The following is a 20,114-nucleotide window of genomic DNA, read 5'->3' on the forward strand; positions in this document are numbered from 1 at the left end:
CAGTGTTGCTAGTGTAATTCAGTTTTCATAAGAACAGGAAAATGCCTTGTGTTATTGCACACAGGTAACTGCCAGTGGCACAAATTCCAATAAACCGTTGCTATGGATGTGACACTCAAATCATGCCTATTCCCTGTTTATCCATTGTCCTTTGCAACAGAAGATGAGCTATCACCATAGAGCTGTTATAACTCCATTTTCTTTTACTTTGAAAGGTTCTAATTTCAGATTGAAGCTTGCCCTTTTCTACACGTTATACTGGCATTCCTCCCCATCTGCAGCACACCCGTCCTGTCGGTACCCTAGTGCTGTCTCAGATTTAACACTGCCTTAGGAGATCGGGAATCAGCTCTGACACTAGCAGGCATTCATTAACCAAGAGAGCAAAAATCATTAATTAAGAGAAATGTCTGATTATGTTAAGTGACAAGGGTGTGAAAACTGGGCTTTAGGTCACTTTTAGTATTAGACACCCTGATACTTAGACATCTTGATACCTTTTTAAGCCTCCTGTCTCATGATATGGATGTTTGTTTGGGCAACCATCTTGCTGTAAGCAATTCCAGCCCCTACTGCTCATTTTCACCACTACTCCACGCTCTCAGTCATGGGGTACATGGAGTAGTGCTGTCTTGTATGCTGGTACAAGACATTATTAAGAACATTCTGCGAATTACAGTAGGACACAGATAGGAGAATTTCATGCCAGAACAGAGTTTCATGCCAGGAAACTCCAGTGGCTATTTTTAAACTTACAACTATGTTCTACTATTCAAAAAGAAGAAGGAGGCCAAACAAAGGCAAACTGCAAATTATACAGCACACGTCTTTATCCTTAGGCATTGTTATCCCAGGGGTGAGGATGTGATTTCAGTACTGCTTCAGGTATCAAAGCACTCTTTTCACAGGTGTTAATTTGGCACTCTGTAGAGCTTTAACAGCGACAACTGCCCAGGATCAGCACGTACAGTGTGTACTTGTTTATTCTGCTCCTCGTCATGTGCTTCCTGAATCTCTGCTATCAACAGCAAAACGCAAGGAACACTTAAATCCTGGAGAATCAAGAGGAGGCAGAAAAACCTGTGAGGGTTTAGGTAATAGCAAACTTTATACTGGAGAACACAATTGTGCACTGACTATGAAAGCTAGTAAATCAATTTTCCTTCAAAGTATGCACACAGTGTATGTACCCATATATATGTTCACAAATATATTTTATACATACATACTCATGCCTTATCTCTCTCCCCCACGTTCTCCATATAAGAACAAAAATAGTTGTTGATGTCACTAATTTACTGAGAAACTCTTGTTGCATTTTTTAAATCAGGAGGTGATCCTGCCCCTCTACTCTGCTCTCGTGAGACCTCACCTGGAGTACTGTGTACAGTTCTGGTGTCCTCAACATAAAAAGGACATGGAACTGTTGGAACAAGTCCAGAGGAGGGCCACGAGGATGATCAGGGGACTGGAGCACCTCCCATATGAAGATAGGCTGAGAAAGTTGGGGCTGTTCAGCCTGGAGAAGAGAAGGCTGTGTGGAGACCTCATAGCAGCCTTCCAGTATCTGAAGGGGGGCTATAAGGATGATGAGGAGGAACTCTTCATTAGGGACTGTAGTGATAGGACAAGGGGTAATTGATTAAAAGGGCCAAGAGAAATGGTTAAACACAGAGCAAGAACAGGGTCTTGGTACTCCCCAGTGTAACTACAGGGCCTCTAACAATAAGCCCTTTTCAGGGAAATGCTGAAAGTTTGTATAGCAGTGGGTATACACACTCTAATGACTAAGATCAGCGTTCCTGTGCTGGCAGTTAAATTATATATCTGCACACTGCAATATGTCAGTCATTCAGTGCCCTGATGCCAGTGTAGAATCATAGAATAGTTTGGGTTGGAGAGGACTTTAAGATCATCTAGTTCCAATCCCCTGCCATGAGCACGTCACACTAAACTGTGTCACCCAAGGCTCTGTTCAACCTGGCCTTGAACACCACCAGGGATGGAGCATTCACCTCCTTTGACCTGCTGGTCATGCTCCTTTTTATGCAGCCCAGTATATAGATAAATCAGCAGCATCTGAATTGCCTTCATTTAAGTATGTTTTCACAGCAAAACCTGCATATAATCCCAGCTGGTAGACTTCCCATGACTTCCTTTTTTCCCTGAATTTACACCAGAAACACCTGTTAGTGAAGGAGCTAGCACTATGTCACCCACCTGACAAACAACTGCTGTTTGGGTGGCTGTTGATGCTTAAATGATAATGCTTACATTTTGTGGGCTGCAGGGCGGCTGATATCTACGAAGAGATCAGTATCTTCCCTGTATAAACAACCCATGCAAACCCCAAGTGCAGATTAAGAAAGCAGTGACTTTGCTGTGAACTGTGGATTTTCTTTGCCGGAGTTCCACTTTAACGTACCACACCTATACTGTTTTCCTAAGTATCCCTGTGGTATCTGCTACATCTAGTACAACCCTGCAACCAGACTGCTCCACGGAGCACTTCTGAAAGCATCAGGACAGAGTTTTCAGTTTTCCTTCCCACTGCAATACCATTTCAGACCATTTCTCCAGAGCTCTCCAACACAAATCACAGGGTGCCTGTGGTGGTGATTGGGGGGGGGCGTGGGGGGGGTGGGGGTGTGGATCATGATCTACAAAGCCCTTGCACTACTGAACCACAACTTCCCTTTACGGTCAGCTGCCAGGGTGTCTGAGGGCATCCAGACAGCTGAGAAAACAAGACTTAGCTTGTTGTTGTTGTTTGTTCTTTTTTAAGAGTCTAGAGACTGCATCTAATGGTTGGAGCAGTGAGAGAGGGGATGTACCACTAGCTGCTATCAGTGCTGCCTACAGGAGAGAGGAAGCTGGCATGGACCAACACTCACTGCCTCTGCTTACTGAAGGTGATGCCAGGTATTATTCCTTGGATACTCATCAGCATGATACAAAATCATAAATACATGGAAACACAAAGTACATGGAAGAACAAACACATTTAAATATTAACTCACACGTGTGCCTTTGTGTTACTATTTAATGGTTTCTTATAAAATTATATATAAACTAGGCATTTTATGTAGTTTTTTTTAATACAGTTCTATATATAAACCAATGCCAGCTTGATTTCCTGTTACTTTTGGAGGAGGACATGGAAAGGAAAGTATACTAGTTGTATTGTACCAGGTATGTAACAAGTATTACTATTCTTAAAGCACTGGTTTGTGACTTGTTGCAAACCTAATTCTTATTTCCAACTGCAGAACACATTTGCATTATTTCAGAAATAAAATAAAAGCTAACTATCTAAACCTGGGGGTATCCAATAGCACAAGAAAACGCAGAAACCCCAGCAGTCTATTATAAATGAGCAGATGTTCACCAATTGCTTGGAATTAAGTCAGTCTGAACAGCCAGCCACAGAGTTGGCCTTGTGACTGCAATCACAAGACGAGGGATCAGAGAACAGGTTGAGGCTGGCAGGCTTCCCACCCAGCTTGCGATGATGACCAGCCTGCCTGTGCTGCTGCCTGTCTGCAAGCCCAGAGCTGCAGGCAGCTGATCCTGGACCCTCTGCAGTGGGAGCTCACCCTCCAGTGACAAACCAAGGCAGCTGAAATGGAGATGCTATTTGAAATGTTGGCTCAAACGTGCCTGTGGGCATTTGTATCAAAAGTCATTACTTTTATTCTGTTTTCCATGAAACACCCACATGGAGTTTTGTCGTTTGGGTTGTTTGCTTTTTGTCTTTTTAAATAAAGACAATCGATATTTGTGGAAAAATCAGGCAAGACTTTTCTTTCTTTGTAAAATGGAAGCAGTATACTTCAGGCTAATTAAGGAGAAAGCACAAGAAAGAGCTCTCAGTACACAGCTTATACTACCCAGTTGGGCTCACTGTGAGAAAAGGGTCACTGGTACCTATGAAACAGAATTGAGGGATTAACAAGGAGAAAGATCATTGACTCCTTCAAGACATCAAGCTAGAAGTATCTGTTTTCCAGAGATATCCAATGCCCAATTGTGGGTAAAGCAGCAAACAAAATGAACAGAGCTAGAGGATCTGCAGGCAGTTGCCCGAAGGTACAGAACAGTCCCTACCATTCATCATGGGCAATATTCACAAACCCCAGGCACTGGTATGGAAAACACTTTCAGGTTTTGTTCCTAGCTTTCTGCAAATACAGATGTGGTTTCAGTAAACAAAAATAAAAACCTCAAACCAAGCATGTGATCTGATTTCACTGAACTGATTTTAATAGTGCATGGAGATAGGTGACAGACACGTTTTTCCCCAGAGATCTGCCTGGGGTGGGGACTGCTCTCACCCAGTGCGATGATTTACATCACGGATTTGCAGGATCCTGTTCATTAGGAGCCCAGCAGGTTTCTGGCAGTGGATTTTGCCGTTCTGGCCACTCTGACCAATGAAGGGAGTTCGGTAAGCCAGCTTGGAGAGGGTGTTGGCCAGGAAAGCTATGTACTCATGCACTAATACACAGTTTAGCCGAAGTAGTCTTGTCAGCTGCTGAGCAGATCACCCAGTGCGTATTTTATCACTTTTGAAGAGACTCCTCCACAGAGGAGATAATACACCCTCTCGATTACCCGCTCCGCTGTACTAGTGCTGAATGTGCAAGGCCAGCCTAATCCCAGCCCGGGGCACAACTGTTTGCGATGTCTCACCGATTCAGCATTGCGCTCAGTTGCACTGTAGGCACATGCCCAGGAACTAAAGAAGTCGATTTCTCCCCACGCCCAGCTGTGGCAGCACCGGCCTCGGGATCACATGCTGAGAAAAGCACTGCTCTGAGACACAAGCGTGCCCTGCGCCTACCTACCAGGCAGGTGACGCACTACCTGTGTTCTGCCCTTTTGATTGCCTGGTTTCCTGTTTTGTTCCACACGAACAATTTTCTCCCTCTTGTAACAACTCAGTGTGATTTGCTATTCCAAAACAGGAAGAGAAAAAGAAGACAAATGTAAAGAAAGCAGGAAAGATGAAGGGAAAGAGCCATGCAGGCAAAGGTACATCTGGAATTTAAACTCATGAAAAGCACAAGAATGGGGATGTTTACTTTTTAGCTGTGGTGAACCTACACTGAGAAAACAAAGCCGAAGAAAGGTAGCCTTCTCCCAGATGCACATGCGCATCTGTTAATCAGCTGCATGGCCTCTGCCAGGCAGCCTCACTGCTTTTGGCCTTTCTCCCACTCCTCAACAATGTGCCAATTTAGAATAAAAACTTGCTGGTAAGAGAGGTTCTCTTGCTTTTTTTGTTTTACAAAGTGCCTAATAAAATGGGACTATGAAATTTGTTTAAATGTCTGGAAATAGTGCAGGTGAAGTAACACTTCTAAACAATTCCTGATGGGGTTCCTGTGACAACAGTTTTGCTTCTGAAATGCTCTACTATATTGTGAGAGGAATGTGATAAAACCTCGTAACAGCACTGAATCAGAAAGCACAGGTCCCCTCCAATTCTTCCTGCGACTAGTGAGACAGTAATAGCCAAATGGCAGAAGTTTTTATCCTTAATCTTTGCAAAAGGCATTATAATTTCTCTATAAACACAGAAGTTTATTTCAACTACAGGCAATTATTATCATAAATCTCCAAAAGCCAATGCAGTTTCACATCACAGCTGACACTTTCAGTATGTATTTCCTATTCAAAAAAAGCACGCTGCTGTCAGCCAGTGCTTCATGCTTGTATCAGGAATGCCAACTGCAATACTAGTAAACATGGCTGAGCAGCAGGAATGTTAAGAGGGCTATAGAGAAGAATTTGCACTCACAATTCTTGCATTGCTGTGTCATAATTGTAAAATATTGTGGTATGTGTTTGGCCATACACATATCTAGCACAACTGGGCACCTAGAGGAACACCAATGAACTGTTTCAAGAGCTCTGTGGGCAGCCTTGTCTAGGTTTTTTTTTCTGTGACTTGTTACTGGTCTCATAAATTGATATATTAAGAGATACATCTAGAGATTCTGACTCCTTTTTAAGTCTGAAAAAACATCTGTGGTTTGGCCGATTTTATTTGACTTTCAGATTTTAAGCAAAATGAATTGTGTCCCACAACATGTGCTCCAGCCTCGAGGAGTTCTCAGCATCCCAGACATCCTAAGCCGGTTTGAGTGTCTTAACAGCCCAGCGTTTATTTTAAACTCTTTTACATCACTGTACACATGCTGTACAGGAAGCTTTCTCTGGTAATTAAAAAAATGCCAACGTATTCATTAAAACCAAAACTTAGTATATCTCCACAGTGGTTCCCAAGATTGCGATTTTCCCATGTAGACACATGAAGTCTATATGGGAGGAGAGAGCTTCAGCGGGTCCTCGGGGGCACTCCGGGAGAATGCATTTAGACTACTGTTGCCCTGGAGGAACACACATTAACACATATGAAGAGTTTACTTTGAAATTAGAAGTTAAACCCTGATGAACGTTCAAAGTGGATAAGGTGTCACAAAGCATATGGGTGACCTTTACCAGCCTGGAAAATCCTATCTTTCCTTGCTCACATCTCAGCCCAACCACAGTCTTGCCCTGGAGGCCCTCACAAAGCCAGCTCTACCCAGAACTGTCTTCTGAAGTTGGCCGGGGAGAGGAGGAGCTCACTCTCTGACTTTGCTCCATCTTTGACCCCTTCTTTTGAAACCAGAAGAGCTGCTGAAGATAAAGTAGCAGGTATCAGAGCTGCAGCACCACACCTACCAACACATGTTATTTCTAAAACACATATTTTTGTTGAGAAAGGCTATCAGGTCATCACTTTGCTGTGAAAGGCTATCAGGTTTTGCTCAGAAGTAGGTTTTGCATCTCCTGGAGGTGGTGAGAAGTCTAATTGAACAAAGCAAGGAAGAAGCATTTTAAAAAGAACACGGTATGTATTATATAAATACCTGTCCTCATAGTTTTGTTGCCCCTTTAGTCACAAAGGTTGGTAGTAGCTATTCAACACGCTAGCAAGATGGAAACAAAAACTGCTGCAAAAATAAAATTTTAAGACCACTGGAAAACGAATAATCATGCAACTTAGCATGAAAGCAAGCAAGCAAGCAAGCAAGTTCTCTGTGAACACAAGTGAAGGTGGTTTCTACTGCAGACCAAATTACCCCAATATATCTTACCAATCCATGGATGAGGTCTCCAGCATACGGAGTTTCCTCCCTGAAGTTAAAGTTTCAGGTTGGGCTCCTTGCCTGTTTCCAGATGAGCCTTGTTGAACATCACCTAGGTTCAGCTTTGGAATTGAATCTTTGTGAATGAAATTTTGTGTCTGATTATATCCTTTCTTCCAAATGCTTTAGGTGCCCCTGCAATTAAATTAAATTTCACCAGTGATTTGATAATGGCCTGCAGAAGAGAAGGCTCCAGGGAGACCTATAAGAAATCTGGAGAGAGACTTTTTACAAGGGCAGGTGTGAATGGCTTTAAACTAGAAGAGGGTAGATTTAGATTAGATATTAGGAGAAGTTCTTTACTATGAGACTGGTGCAACACTGGAACAGGTTGCCCAGAGAAGCTGTAGATGCCCCATCCCTGGAAGTGTTTAAGGTCGGGTTGGACAGGGCTTTGAGCAACCTGATCTTGTGGAAGGTGTCCCTGCCTGTGGCACGGCAGTTGGAACTAGACAACATTTCAGGTCCCTTCTAACCCAAACCATTCTATGATTCTGTGCTAAAGGCCTGATTACAGAATGAGGAGAACATCCCCATTAGTGATTTCATCTTGAATAATTCTTTCTGCAAAACAGTGTATTAGTTAAGTCAGCACTTCCTGCTATGACTTCCCAACAAAATGAGGGAAAGGTACTGGGGCAGACTGCAACTAAAAATAGGCTCTCAACCTGTCATATACCTTTAAAGTAAACAAAACAAACAAGAACCAGCTAGGAAGCAGAAGCATCAGTTTACATTATCACAGCTATCCAAGTATACACAATTCCTTGGTTAATAACCAGAAAATGAAGTTAAACTCAAATACGTAAAAACTGATTAAGCGTAAGAGATACATGGCAGGATTTTTTATTTCTTCAATGAGATTAATTAAAGACCAAATACTGCTTAACTGATGCTCAGAAGCTAGAGTTTTTCTAGTTTTATTTGTTTTTAGTGGCTATTCCTATTTTCCTACACCTCTGGTTGTCTCAGAATGATGGGTTTGCCGAGTGTCCTTATGCACATCACCAGTTAATCATTCACTATAGCAGAACTTCACCGATACAACTCATCACATTTGGTTTTTCTGCAAGGTTTCAACAGTGTGAGATGACAAATATTTTGTCACTGTAGCCCTTCAAAGTATTTTGAAAATTACTTTCATGTATGGATTGTGTAGGGGGATAATAAGCTCATTTGTTCCACTGATAATGTTAATAGATGTTAACATTAGCAAAGGTGAAAAACCTTGCACATTTAAAAGAAAAAAAACACACACAACCCTCCCCCCCCAAAAAAAAACCCAAACCAAAACGAAAAATTTTGGGAAGTTTGTTTTGTGTGCTTCTTAGACTGTGCAAAAAAACCCCCACAAAACAAAAACAAACAACCCCAAAAACCAAAAATAACCAAAAAAATCCATTCTACTTAGCAGTCAGAGGTAGAATAAGAAAAAGACCACTTTTAAAGGGAAAATAAAGCTTCCAATGACAGCTAAATTCATTTCTTACTGCAGTTCAAAGAACAGACACTTCATGTGTGAGTTGAATAATTTCTTTTCATGGTTCTCCTTGCTTCAAAAGTACTTGCATTTAGAAACTCATGACCAGCTACTGATAAACAGTCATTCATCAAGTAGATCAGGGAAACTTATGATACCTTTAGGTCAAGGACAGTCTAAGAAGCACATGAAACAAAACGCAAGGTCTTTTTTCTTCCCAAATTTAAATAAAACAGGAAAGCAAGCAAGGAATGCACTGCTTTATCACTATACAGAATTGCCATCTACCATGCATGTAACACAGTGTCTGAATCACATATTTAGATACGTGTAAGATCCCATTAGCAACAATAGCTGTAATAAGCAGGGCCCAAACACAGCAGTCCAGATAGGATGTTTTACTGGCAATACCTGTGCATTAGTACCTTTATAAATAAAACATCTTGTAATAAATGCAACTTCAGCTATCAGCAGGAATATAAAGCCAAAGAAAATCTGGAAAGAAAAATACTGGCACACAGCTAGAGAGCTATAATTACTCACAGCTTTTCCAGGAACAACTCAGAAGCTTTCTCTGCACATGCATAATGTGTATTGGCTGTATCTTCAGAAAGGAACAACTTTTGAGAGTGATGACACTTTGCCCAACAGAATATACCATTATGGAATCATTTGCTATTTTGTAATAGTATTTCTGAAGTAAATGAAACAGCTCTACAGAAGATAGGGCCACTGCAGTGGAACTGCAAAAACAGATTTAAGTAATTCTTGAAATGTCACAGATTTTAAGTTTCTACCACTTTGCCTAACTTCAACTTACACAAAATTTTACTGCTTTAGTGTCATGTAAGGCAACAGTGGCTGAAGCTGTTTATTCAGTTATCTGCATGACCTGAGTTACCCTGTCCCCTTCTTGATTATTCCACTCAGAAGGGAGGATGTTCAGCCAGAACCATCAGCAAGTTTTAAGCCATACAAATAGTGGCATTATCACATTTTACTTCAAAAAAAATCGGAGGCTGATGAGTCTTTTGTGAGCTACATTCCTATTCAGATGCATATACTTTGGAAAGTTACATCCTTTTCTTTTCCCATCTGTTCATAAATAACCTTGTTTTCACAGCAACTTTTGTTAACCTTGGCTTTTGTAACCAAACACCTGTGCCCGCTGCCCATTATTTTTACAGCAGTTCAAGTCCTAGCAGGCTTTATACTAGTCTCACCCTACACTGGATATTCTCACTGTCTTGTTTTAATCAGTATAGAAAACCAGCAGTATTTTAAGTATTACTAAGCTCACAGTAATGTCAGCTTCCAGGATTAAAAAAACGTTCAGACAGGTCTCTGCCAACCACCAGGTCTGGGGCAGCAAGAATGAAAAACAGCTACAGAATAAGCTGATACAGTCCAGGGCTGGTAGCGTTTTCGTCTTGCCTCCCATTTTGAATGTGTATACCACTGCTACTTCCTTCTGAACATAAGCCTTTACAGGACTACCAGTTGGCTCCATATTCATTTCCTCCATAGGTTCTGCCAGGCAGTATGGATGCTCTCCATAACAGGCTTAGCAAGACAACTTAATAGCTAAATTCTAACCGGTATTTCAGCTCTGCAGCTTCTTAAACAGCTACTAGGCTGAGGGAGGTTCTTCCTAAAAAAAAACAAAAACCAAACAAACAAAAAAAAAACCCAAAAAAACCTTGTAGGTAGATTCCAGGTGAAGGAATTCATCCACAAACAGCACTAGTTAAGTTTTGATTATTCCAAATAACTCATCTTGGTTTTACTTAAAAAACTGATTATGGAATGCAAGCTCAAGGCTTATTTTACCAACAAAGATGGTAAGTTTCCAACAAAGATGGACAAGTTACCAACAAAGATGGATTCAGTCTCTGTAACATGCAGTCCAAGTGTTCCCTTGCATGCATGGTTAGCAGTTTCAGGAAAGATACTGTACTTAAAAAGAAACAATACACCCATGAAGTCTGAACTAGTGCTGGTTAATCTGCAGGACTAGGCTCCTTCCCCTCCAGCCCAAATATGGGAGGAGACAAAAACCATGCAAGTCTTCCCCCCAGCTGTTTTTGGTGTTACCAATTCATCCTCCTCTGCAGAAACTAGTTACCAAAACCACATCTAAGGAAGAGTTTGTAACAGTAATCACATTTCAGCAGCACAGATATTCTCAGAAGAAAAAAGTCCTTTCAGAGAGGAGATACAGGGCACAGTGTAAATCATCATAGTTCTGTCAGCCACTGAATATCCAAGGACTGAGAGTGGCTCAACTTCACTTTCCATAGGAATGAAATTCCTGCCACCTCTGGTGTATGGGCAGAATATGTAGGACGATAAATACTATCTCAAGAACCAAGCTTTCTCTCTGAATAGCCCAGGTGCTTTGGGTGTTCCCGCTATATCCTACAGTGCTCAAAGGAGACAACTTTTCTAACATAAGTGTAGTACTCTGAGGTGACATAAGAAAACATTGACAGTATTAAGCCTAAGTGAAGATCAGCTGCTGCATGCAGGAAAAAGACTGAGAAACTTTGTAACAAAGTACAAAGAACAAGATACACCATCACAGCTGGGTCATGGGACTACACCAAAATTCATTTACAAATGCAGTCCAGGGATCAAGCCCTTTTGAGGACTAAGGATCATATTTACATCGCTTCTCCATTTTAGCTGATAAAATGAAAAGTAGAAAAATGTCTTTGTGTCACAAATACTATAGCTTATAACGGCTATTAACCATTCCCAGATAGATAGGGTTATGTTTTAGTAACTGATGAAGAGGCATGGATACAAACTTCAGCTAGTTGTATCATTTAGGATGCCCATTTGATAGAGTCTCAAGTAGAAAAAACACATATCAAACAGCCAAGTCATCTGTACACACTGGAAATTGAAAGATTTATTTATAAAGTAAACCTTTGGACATACTGAAATTTTTTTTAGAAAAAAAAAAGAAAAAATACAAAGAAGAATCTATCAGATTAACCAGTCAAGCCAGCAATATTACAAGCTGTTTACATACCAACATTTACATTAATTTAAAACAAGTGGCATGTCACCAACATGTAAGACATAGTTCAAAAGTTAAAAAAAAAAATCAAGTTGACTTTTGAAGGATACAAATCTACCACATGTAGACCAAACATGGGTTTGGTCATTCAGTTTAAAATCCCCTCTTGTACTGAAATGTTCAGTCTTCAAATTATACAAGTGGATAGCTAGCAGCTGTTGCTATTCCACAGTGGTTCTTCCTGTCCTTGGCCATGTAGATATATCCTTTGTCACCCCACTTCTCACCCCAGCTGAAAACAGAAGTAAAGGATTTGTTTTCATACTCAGAAGAGACTTTACCCTTCCCCCCCCTCCTTCCCCCATATTTAAATTGAAAACTGCTACCTTACATTTGTGGAGGGAAAAAAAAAATAAATCAGATCAAGATAGCTGCAGCCAAACTAAAGTGCTTTCCAGCAATTAAATGCATGTTGCGGAAGAAGTACCCCAAGCTCACAGAAGGGTGAGCCATCCTCTCATGAGGTGGAGACCTCAACATGCAATCCTCGATTACAGATGCATGAACCTAATACACTGCCCCCAGCCAACTTTAAGGGAAGACCAAGACTGCAAGCAGCGTTTGAGGGTGGTGCCCCATTACTGCTGAGAACATGAGACAAGCTCATGTGACATGCCCTTCAGCTTTAATTTATTTTCTTGCCAAGCTAGGAGGTAACTCCCTCTTTAAAGTTCAAGTGTTACCCTATTTCACGCAGCGAGCAGTACTCTGCTTCCAAAAATTCCATTATACCCTTACAAACTTGCTTCCTCTTGCTCTCCTCCACCACTTTAACACCCACTAGCTTTATAAGCTGTTGCACTACTAAGCTCCCTTGAATTAAATGAAAAAGCAGAAGAAAGAGTTTGCTGCTTTGGTTCTACTTTATTAGGCTGCCAGCAGCATAAGCTGGGTTTAACTTCTGCATACAATACAACCTGGAAACTGCTCCCATATTTTTATGCTATTTTTAACTGCTGTTGTCTTTCCATCTGTGCACTAAAGTGATGAACTACCTTCCCTTCCACCCATCCCCAGAGTACAAAGCATAGACAGCAATCTTACCTGTTCTTGACAATCCAGTATTTCTTCCCATCTGCATCTTCCCCCTCAAAGCCATAACCTACAACCAGAACACCATGGTCCAGGTCTTCACTGCTGCAGTCTGGTTCATAATAGATACCTGTAGAAACATAAGCGCACATGTGAACAAGCTCATTTGCAGGAAGCTCTTCTCCCTCACCAGAAGTTCTGCATATTTCAAATTAAATGATGCACAGCCTCTTGAAAGTCATAGAAAGAGGAGTCTTAAGTGAAGTGTATCACAGCAGAAACTGAAGGACAAGTACACAGATATGTAAGAGAAATGTGAAGTGTGGAGAACCTGGAGTAGAATTCAAATCACTCCTGGTAATTTCAGCATCATAATTGTGGGGGTTTTTCACCTATTAAACTGAAGGGTAATGGATACAGAGTATTAAAAATAACTTAAAAAAAGGTTGCTAACAAATCCCCACCTGATTGATAAAACTGGAATGAAGAATGGCCTGCATCAATAGCAACAGACACTGGACCCACAGCTGCTACTGCTTTCATGAGAGCTCTTTCATGTCCTTGAGGGATGTCAACAAAGCCAGTGTCATTAGCAGCATTGTACTCTGCCTTGTAGCGACAGTCTTCATCATCCTAAATAAAAAGAAAGCTCTAGTTATTATATAGTCATCCTCTTAACATACAGGTGAACTTCCAGACATCCTGGGACTTTGCTGCCTTGAAAACAAGATACTGAAGATGATCCAATTGCTTCAGCAATGCTTTGAAATAGCAGAGGGAGAACACAGAAGGGGCTTTTGAGTTTCTCAAACTTACAGAAAAAGCACAGGGAGTGGAGCCCAAAAGGAAAACTTTACCAGTATGCAAAGGACCATCACATCCTGGAATCCTGCCTTTTTCGGCAAGCAGGACAAATGTCTTTTCAGGGAGAAAAGAAGCCCTGAATGCATTAATGAGCAATGCAAGAGAGTCAATTATTCATTCACTAAGCAATCCAGAAACTGCTCATTGAGCAAGCACTTAAAATCCACAATTTTACCCTGTCATACCTTGAAGAACGGTACAGAATGATTTGGAAGTTAGTCATTTGTATCATATGACCTTACATACAAGTACTTTTTTTTACTTTTTTTCCAGTAAAGAATGAAGCCGAACTATTAGTGTCACAGGCATTTATCTCAGGAGAGAGGCCTAGTTCAGAAGTTAGGCCATGTGAAATTTAAACAGACTGGAGCAAGCACATCCCTCCCTTGTGTGGCAACTTAAGTACTAAAGTTGCATCCATGAACCAAAGGGACACAGAATACACCTCAGTTGCTTACTTTTTATACTCAGCAAGTTAGGCAATTTCTATTATCCACTGGGACCTCTGTAGGAGCCAAGATTAGGGAAAAAGTTGAGATTACAGGGATGCAGATGAAGAGGAACCAAATCCACAGGCTTCTTTTCCTGTTCCTCACAAAATATGGCATTGCTATTCCACATTCAGTCAACACTAACCTGAAGGGGAAGGTACTCTGCAGTGAGCAGAACTCTAAGTAGTCAAGAGGTTAAACCATGGGCTCTCAAGTGATACCACAATTTCCCACTGTGCTTGTGTCCTCTCATGTCTGTTTAACTTTTGATAGATAGAGATTTTAGAAGTCTGCCTATTATACGCATTTATGCACATTTAGACTAGTGGCATTGGCAACAACTATTGTTAAGAAAACAAATCACACTAGCTGAAAGAATTAGTTTGTCTATGGGTCGCAACTGCGTAACAGCTGAATTGTACCCCTACAACTATGTAGCATTGTTGACAAGGACTGGGTCCTGGTCTGGTGGATCAACCAAGATAAAGAATGACATCTGATAGGAAGGCAGCAATGAGGGAGAGCAATAGCAATATTTCCCCTAGTTCTTCCAGCTGGTCTGGTAAGATTTTGACCTCAAAGAGCAGTACAGTACATGATTCCTACTGGGGCTAGGAGTCACTCTAGTTTTTTTAGGAAAGATGCAATAGAAAGAACAGATGTACCTATTTCTACATAGACACTTTCCTTTCTAGGTATGAGTTCCCCCAACACAGTTTGTCCATACATGTGACACCTGCAATACAAGTTCAGCTATAACTTACCTTTGCAGTGTATGGGTAGGATTCCTCTGAATCAATTCCCCCATTATCCTGCACATACTGGAAAGCCTGGTCCATAAGACCACCATTGCAGCCTTGATTCCCCTCAGGACGAGAACAGTCCACCAGATTCTGCTCACTCAGCGAAACAAGTTTGCCAGTTTTCCTGAAGTGCTGCCCTTCAAGAGCTCCTGTTGTGCTGAAAGCCCAGCAAGAGCCACATTGACCCTGAGACACAAACGAAGTCACATGTTACAAGTCTGGACAGATTAGGCAACTACAGTTCCCTTATCACTGACCTAAGCACAAGAAAGCCCAACACAAAAGCCACAAGGCTGACTTCAGATTTACACTCCTAGCATGTACAAGTGAAGATATTACAGGCCTTTTTCGTTCTTAAGTATTTAGTACAGAATCCATAAAACATCCTAAAGGTGTGCAGCAATTTTATCAAAATGGCACTCAATTTAGTAAGCATACCCTAGGCTTCATTACACAAGTCTATAGTTTTTCCACTATGGAAGTGGACATAGCATTCAGGAAGCCAGATTTGTACCTGGTTAAAAATCCCCATTGGAGAATACCTGGTCTTTAACTGGAGTTACATATCCCTTCTCTCTCCAGTCTACTGATCGTGGCACTTCCAGGAAGCTGGGCTCAAGGAACTGGGATCCTCTGTATTTCCTTTCTGACTTCTTGTGTATATACCCATTCATCAACTGTCTGAACTCCTCAGTTGTCTGAAGAAAAATATAAGACATGAAGTCATCATCTATCACACACCGCTGTTTAGAACTGTGTTTCATGCCTCTGTACGTACCATGTCACCAAACTGATTCATTCCCAGCTTGTAGCTGTGTTTTCCTAATGTGTGATCCAGATTATGGAGTTCAATCATTTTCAGATTCTTCTCCCACACCACTCTTCTCCAGCTTTCCTCTCTCTAAGGGGCCAGAAAACAACATACTTCAAGGAGGCAGTACAAACAAAGTTCACTTGCACAAGAGTTACATGCTTTGTAAATTACTTGAATCGTAAGTCTGAATGCTGTTTGAGATCGTCTTTTTTGCCACCCTCCTAACAAAAACAAAGAGTACAGTACAGCAGAGTCGGTGCACAAACACAGGACAGAAACATAGGAAAAACAGGATTATCCTTCCCAAGTGCAGACCATAGTCAGTATAGAAACAAAGCAGACATGACTCAGCTGGCAGGGCCCTGCTGAATGCGCTCACAGCTTGCCAAGCAGAGCACGTATGCCCGGCGCTCACCTCATGGTAGTCCTTGTTGTGCCACGACTTCCACAGCTGCCAGTGGCTGTCGAGCTCAGAGTCAACTCTCGGAGCGGCGAAGGCCAGCCCCAAGCAGAGGCAGAGCGTGGTCAGACAGAGATTCATGATGGCAGATCTGCAGGGAACGGAGGAACAGCGGTCAAACGGAGCAACGCGCCGGAGAGCCGCCCTTGACTTCACAGCCCTGAGCAGCGATGCCCGACCCGAAACGCGCCTGTTCGCGATTCCCCAACCCCTGCATTAGGCCGTCCATTCACAGAAGAGAGGAGCAAGCCACATCCTCCAAGTTCCCCGGGCCCCGCTGAGCCCCCCCTTCGGAGGCCCCACGATCTGAGCCAGCCTCTGCCCGCTCCCCCTGCGGGCTGGGCCCTCGGCCGCGGCTGTAAACAAGCTCGGTCGGCGGGGCTGGCGGGCTGGAATGGCGGCCCCGTCCCGGCAGGAGCTACTCCGCCGCAGCACAGGGCCCAACGCGCGCTCGGACCCGAAGCCCCAGCTCAGGCCCGCTCACCCACCCACGCACTTCAAGCAGCTGGCTCAGCTCTACAACACTAGCTCCCCGCGGCCCTTCTTATAGTCGCCGCGGCCGTGTCCGCCCCGCCGCTCCGATTGGCGGTCGCGCCGGGCCTCGTTCCGCTGGGCCGCGCCTCCCGCCGGGGCCTGGGCGGTGGCCGGGCGAAGGTCTGGGAAGGGTTTAGGGAGGCTTACCTGCTCTCACCCTACGGGGTCTGCCCCGGAGCTGCTGGAGGTGATGTGGGGCTACCGTGGGGGCATTCCGCACCGCCAAGGGAGCCGTTACATTGTGCAGTGTTTGTCTAAATACTTATGATGGGTCCGGGCAGGCTGGAGAGAGTGGCAGCATGCTAGGACGGCTGGAATATAACCTGGGGAAGACTTCAGGGTGGCAACTTTGACTAAAGAAAAACAAAATCTGGAGGAAAAGGACAAAAGCGCAGGTTGCAGACCAGTTGAGGATGGCTCTTGCTCTGGTCAGCCTGCCAAACTGCTCCCGTGCAGCAGAGATGGTCTGTGGCCCTGGGGGTCCCAGTGTCCTGCCAGAGGCCAGGCAGGCAGATGTGCTTGCACCGAGTCTGGTAAGAGTCAGGCATTTTACCACCAGTGTGGCTGGTGTCTATATGCGTAGTGTCCAGCTCCTGGAAAGGACTACAGCACTGAGAGTTGCAGCACAGATGAGATGTAGAAAGATTTACAGAGTCTTGGCCTACATCAGGAGTAGACAGGCTTGAATTTTTATCAGAGAACTTGTCTTTTATAGTGGAATAACTGCAAGAGCTGTGCAGGGTTCCCCCTTACACTCGTAAAGCCTGCATTTAGCTTGCAGACTTGAAAGCATGTATTTAGGGTAAAAAACAGGGTTTGTAGACTGTTGTGCAACAGCAAAAAGGAAGATATCATATGCTGTGCGCTTCTCCCTTTTTTGATGTTTTAAGACAGTGTGTCGTTGAAATGAGCAATACATGTTTCATTACCCTGATTATCCTGGGAGCAGGCTCTGGCTCAGGGAAGCCCCACAAAGCCAAATATATGAAGAGAGTTGGAGGGGTTGTTTTGTCTTTGCGAAGTATTTATGTTAAGTCTTCTGACACTGAACTAATGTACTGATTCCACAAAAATACAGCCAACAATGGATCTCCTTGATTAGTGAGTAGTCATAAGCAAGCATTGGAAAACCTCCAAGAAAAGAAGATAATTTAGAGCTGAACTACTTACTTGGGTGAAAATTTGTATATTAACACTGAGGACTGGTTTATCAGGATCGTTTATACGTGTGCAGCCATACCACTTTGAGCAGGGATGTAAAATGTAGAAGGGTCTTCTTCAAAATAGCACTTCAGCAAATGTACACTGAGTACATTACGATTGCTAGGAATTATTTGCACCTCATTTTAATATTTACTTGCTTTGCGAACCTGTGTTATCAAATTTCTAATGGTCTTTGTGGCTGAAATTTCTGAAATTTCTTGTTTTGCCTAAAGTTGTTGTATGGCTAGTAGCAAACTGACCATACAGAGACTCTGCAAACATTTTCTGAAGCAAGGAAGAGTGTGACATACACTGCAACAACCAACACTGCACACTGGCACATATTAGGAGAATTAGAATGTAGGTTTGAAAAATTAAGCTACATATCCTTGTGCTTTCTATTCAATTATTTGTATTTCCAGTTGTCAAACAGTTTCAAGACCAGCCTTTTCTGAGGAAGAGTGCCCATTTCCTGACTTGTGAGGGAAAAGGAAAATGCATGCATTGAGTAAGACTATCATTTGTGTCTTCCCAGCATGAAACTTTTCACTACTTAACCAGTCCTCATGTAAATACCTTAGGAGAGTTAGATGAACTTCATATAATTTGGCTAATTCATAGTTAGGTTTTTTGGTGGTTTTGGTTTTTTTTTTTTTTTTTTTGTTAGTTGGTTGGTTCGTTTGGGTTTTGTGGTTTTTGTTTAGGTTTTTTTTTTGTTGTTGTTGTTCTTTTTTTTTTTAATTTGTGTAGGATTTGAGAAGTTTTTATTTAACAGCTTTTTGTTGATCCTTTCCATGCAGTGGGACTTCTCAGTTGTATTTGGGTTAGCTTTGTTTCTGCAGTTGTATCTGATATCAACTAAACATTGAAAGGCTACAATTAAGTTCTCAGTAAGCTATGGACAAGGACTTCTCTCCTAAAAGGGCAAGATGTTTAGCTAGCATGACAGGAGGTAAGGTCAAAATTGCAGAGTCTTGCACCATAAATCACATGTCTGCTGCTCTCTAATGCACCCTGAGATGCACCAAACATGCTTTTCTAGATGGTGTGAGGTGCTGTCTCTTTGTGGAGGTTACCATGTAGTCAGCTAGCATGTGATACCACTTGTGTTACCTCTCCTTGTGAATACTCTTGTGCACGTACACAGACACAACTGCCAGGTACCATTTTTACTATGAAGATAACTTCACCCTACAAGTTTGTTTATTATAGTAGATAGAATTTGTTGAAATTCTTGGAGGAGACAGGAATACTTTCACCTTCAGCACATTGACTTTGGCTTGCACTCAGTCATAACTGTTGTGTGGACATACCAGTTCTCCAGGTATTTTTGGAAGGGATCCTGGGAGCCCAGGTGCAGAAACACAGGCATATGCAAGGGAAATCTGTGCCACACCAGCTGTGGTCAGAACCTGGTCATCAAAAGACTGCCATTTAGAAACCTCTGATAGAAAGCTAGCCTAGGACTACCTCTAACTCCTGTATAAACTTTTCCTCTCTGGGAACTGATTGTATTGTCATCAATGTGAAGACTGCCAGCCATGCTGCAGAGACTGTTCGTGACTGCAGACAAGGTAAAAAAATCATATGGCACAGCTACTAGATATCCCTCTGTCCCAGCACTGTTCCTGCTTCTCCAGTCTGTACACTGTGATGTGTTCACATGCCAAACTGCAAATCTGGTGTAGTCTGCTGAAGTTTGTTGAAGATATCTCTGAGGGCTAGCAACCATGACGTGGTCTGATGGCAAAGCACACCTTTCACATTAGCAGACTGAAGGTGTGAAATCGAGAGCTTCTTCAGTTCCTCTTCTCGAAAGCTCAGCTGCTCATCCAGCCCATCCGAGGTCTAGATAGCCATGCTAATGACAGTAATCACAGTCCTTTCTGCAATAACCTGAAAAGCAAAACTTGGAAGGAAGAAAGCCCTTGTCCATTAATTTAAATCTCTCCTGTTTTGAGGGTAACTTTCCAAATTGATTTGAAAAAACAGCTTTTGAGGAACTCTATGTGTGCAGAACTCCAACTCTTGCCAAAGGCATACCACACTTCTAAGACACAGGAATAACATGTTTTAATAACTGGTCATGTTTTCATTGCAACAGCTTAAAGATTGCTAACCTCCCTGTAGCTGTCTGATCCTATAAGTT

General features: G+C 42.5%; 1 protein-coding gene across 1 annotated transcript; it reads right to left on the reverse strand.

Moving 5' to 3' along the window:
* Positions 1-11,564: 11,564 nt before the first annotated feature.
* Positions 11,565-16,352, reverse strand: LOC133222433 (procathepsin L). The gene is made up of 7 exons (XM_061372115.1): positions 16,184-16,352; positions 15,733-15,855; positions 15,497-15,652; positions 14,916-15,140; positions 13,261-13,429; positions 12,809-12,926; positions 11,565-11,996 (listed from the first exon to the last, which is right to left on the reverse strand). Exons 1-7 carry the CDS (start codon positions 16,307-16,309, stop codon positions 11,897-11,899), a joined length of 1,017 nt encoding a protein of 338 aa, XP_061228099.1. The 5' UTR covers positions 16,310-16,352; the 3' UTR covers positions 11,565-11,896.
* Positions 16,353-20,114: the final 3,762 nt, after the last annotated feature.

Source organism: Neopsephotus bourkii, unplaced genomic scaffold (genome assembly GCF_033783945.1).
Source record: "Neopsephotus bourkii isolate Nb327-2 ecotype Australia unplaced genomic scaffold, CSIRO-AGI_Nbou_v1 NB_1596, whole genome shotgun sequence".
NCBI lineage: Eukaryota > Metazoa > Chordata > Aves > Psittaciformes > Psittacidae > Neopsephotus > Neopsephotus bourkii.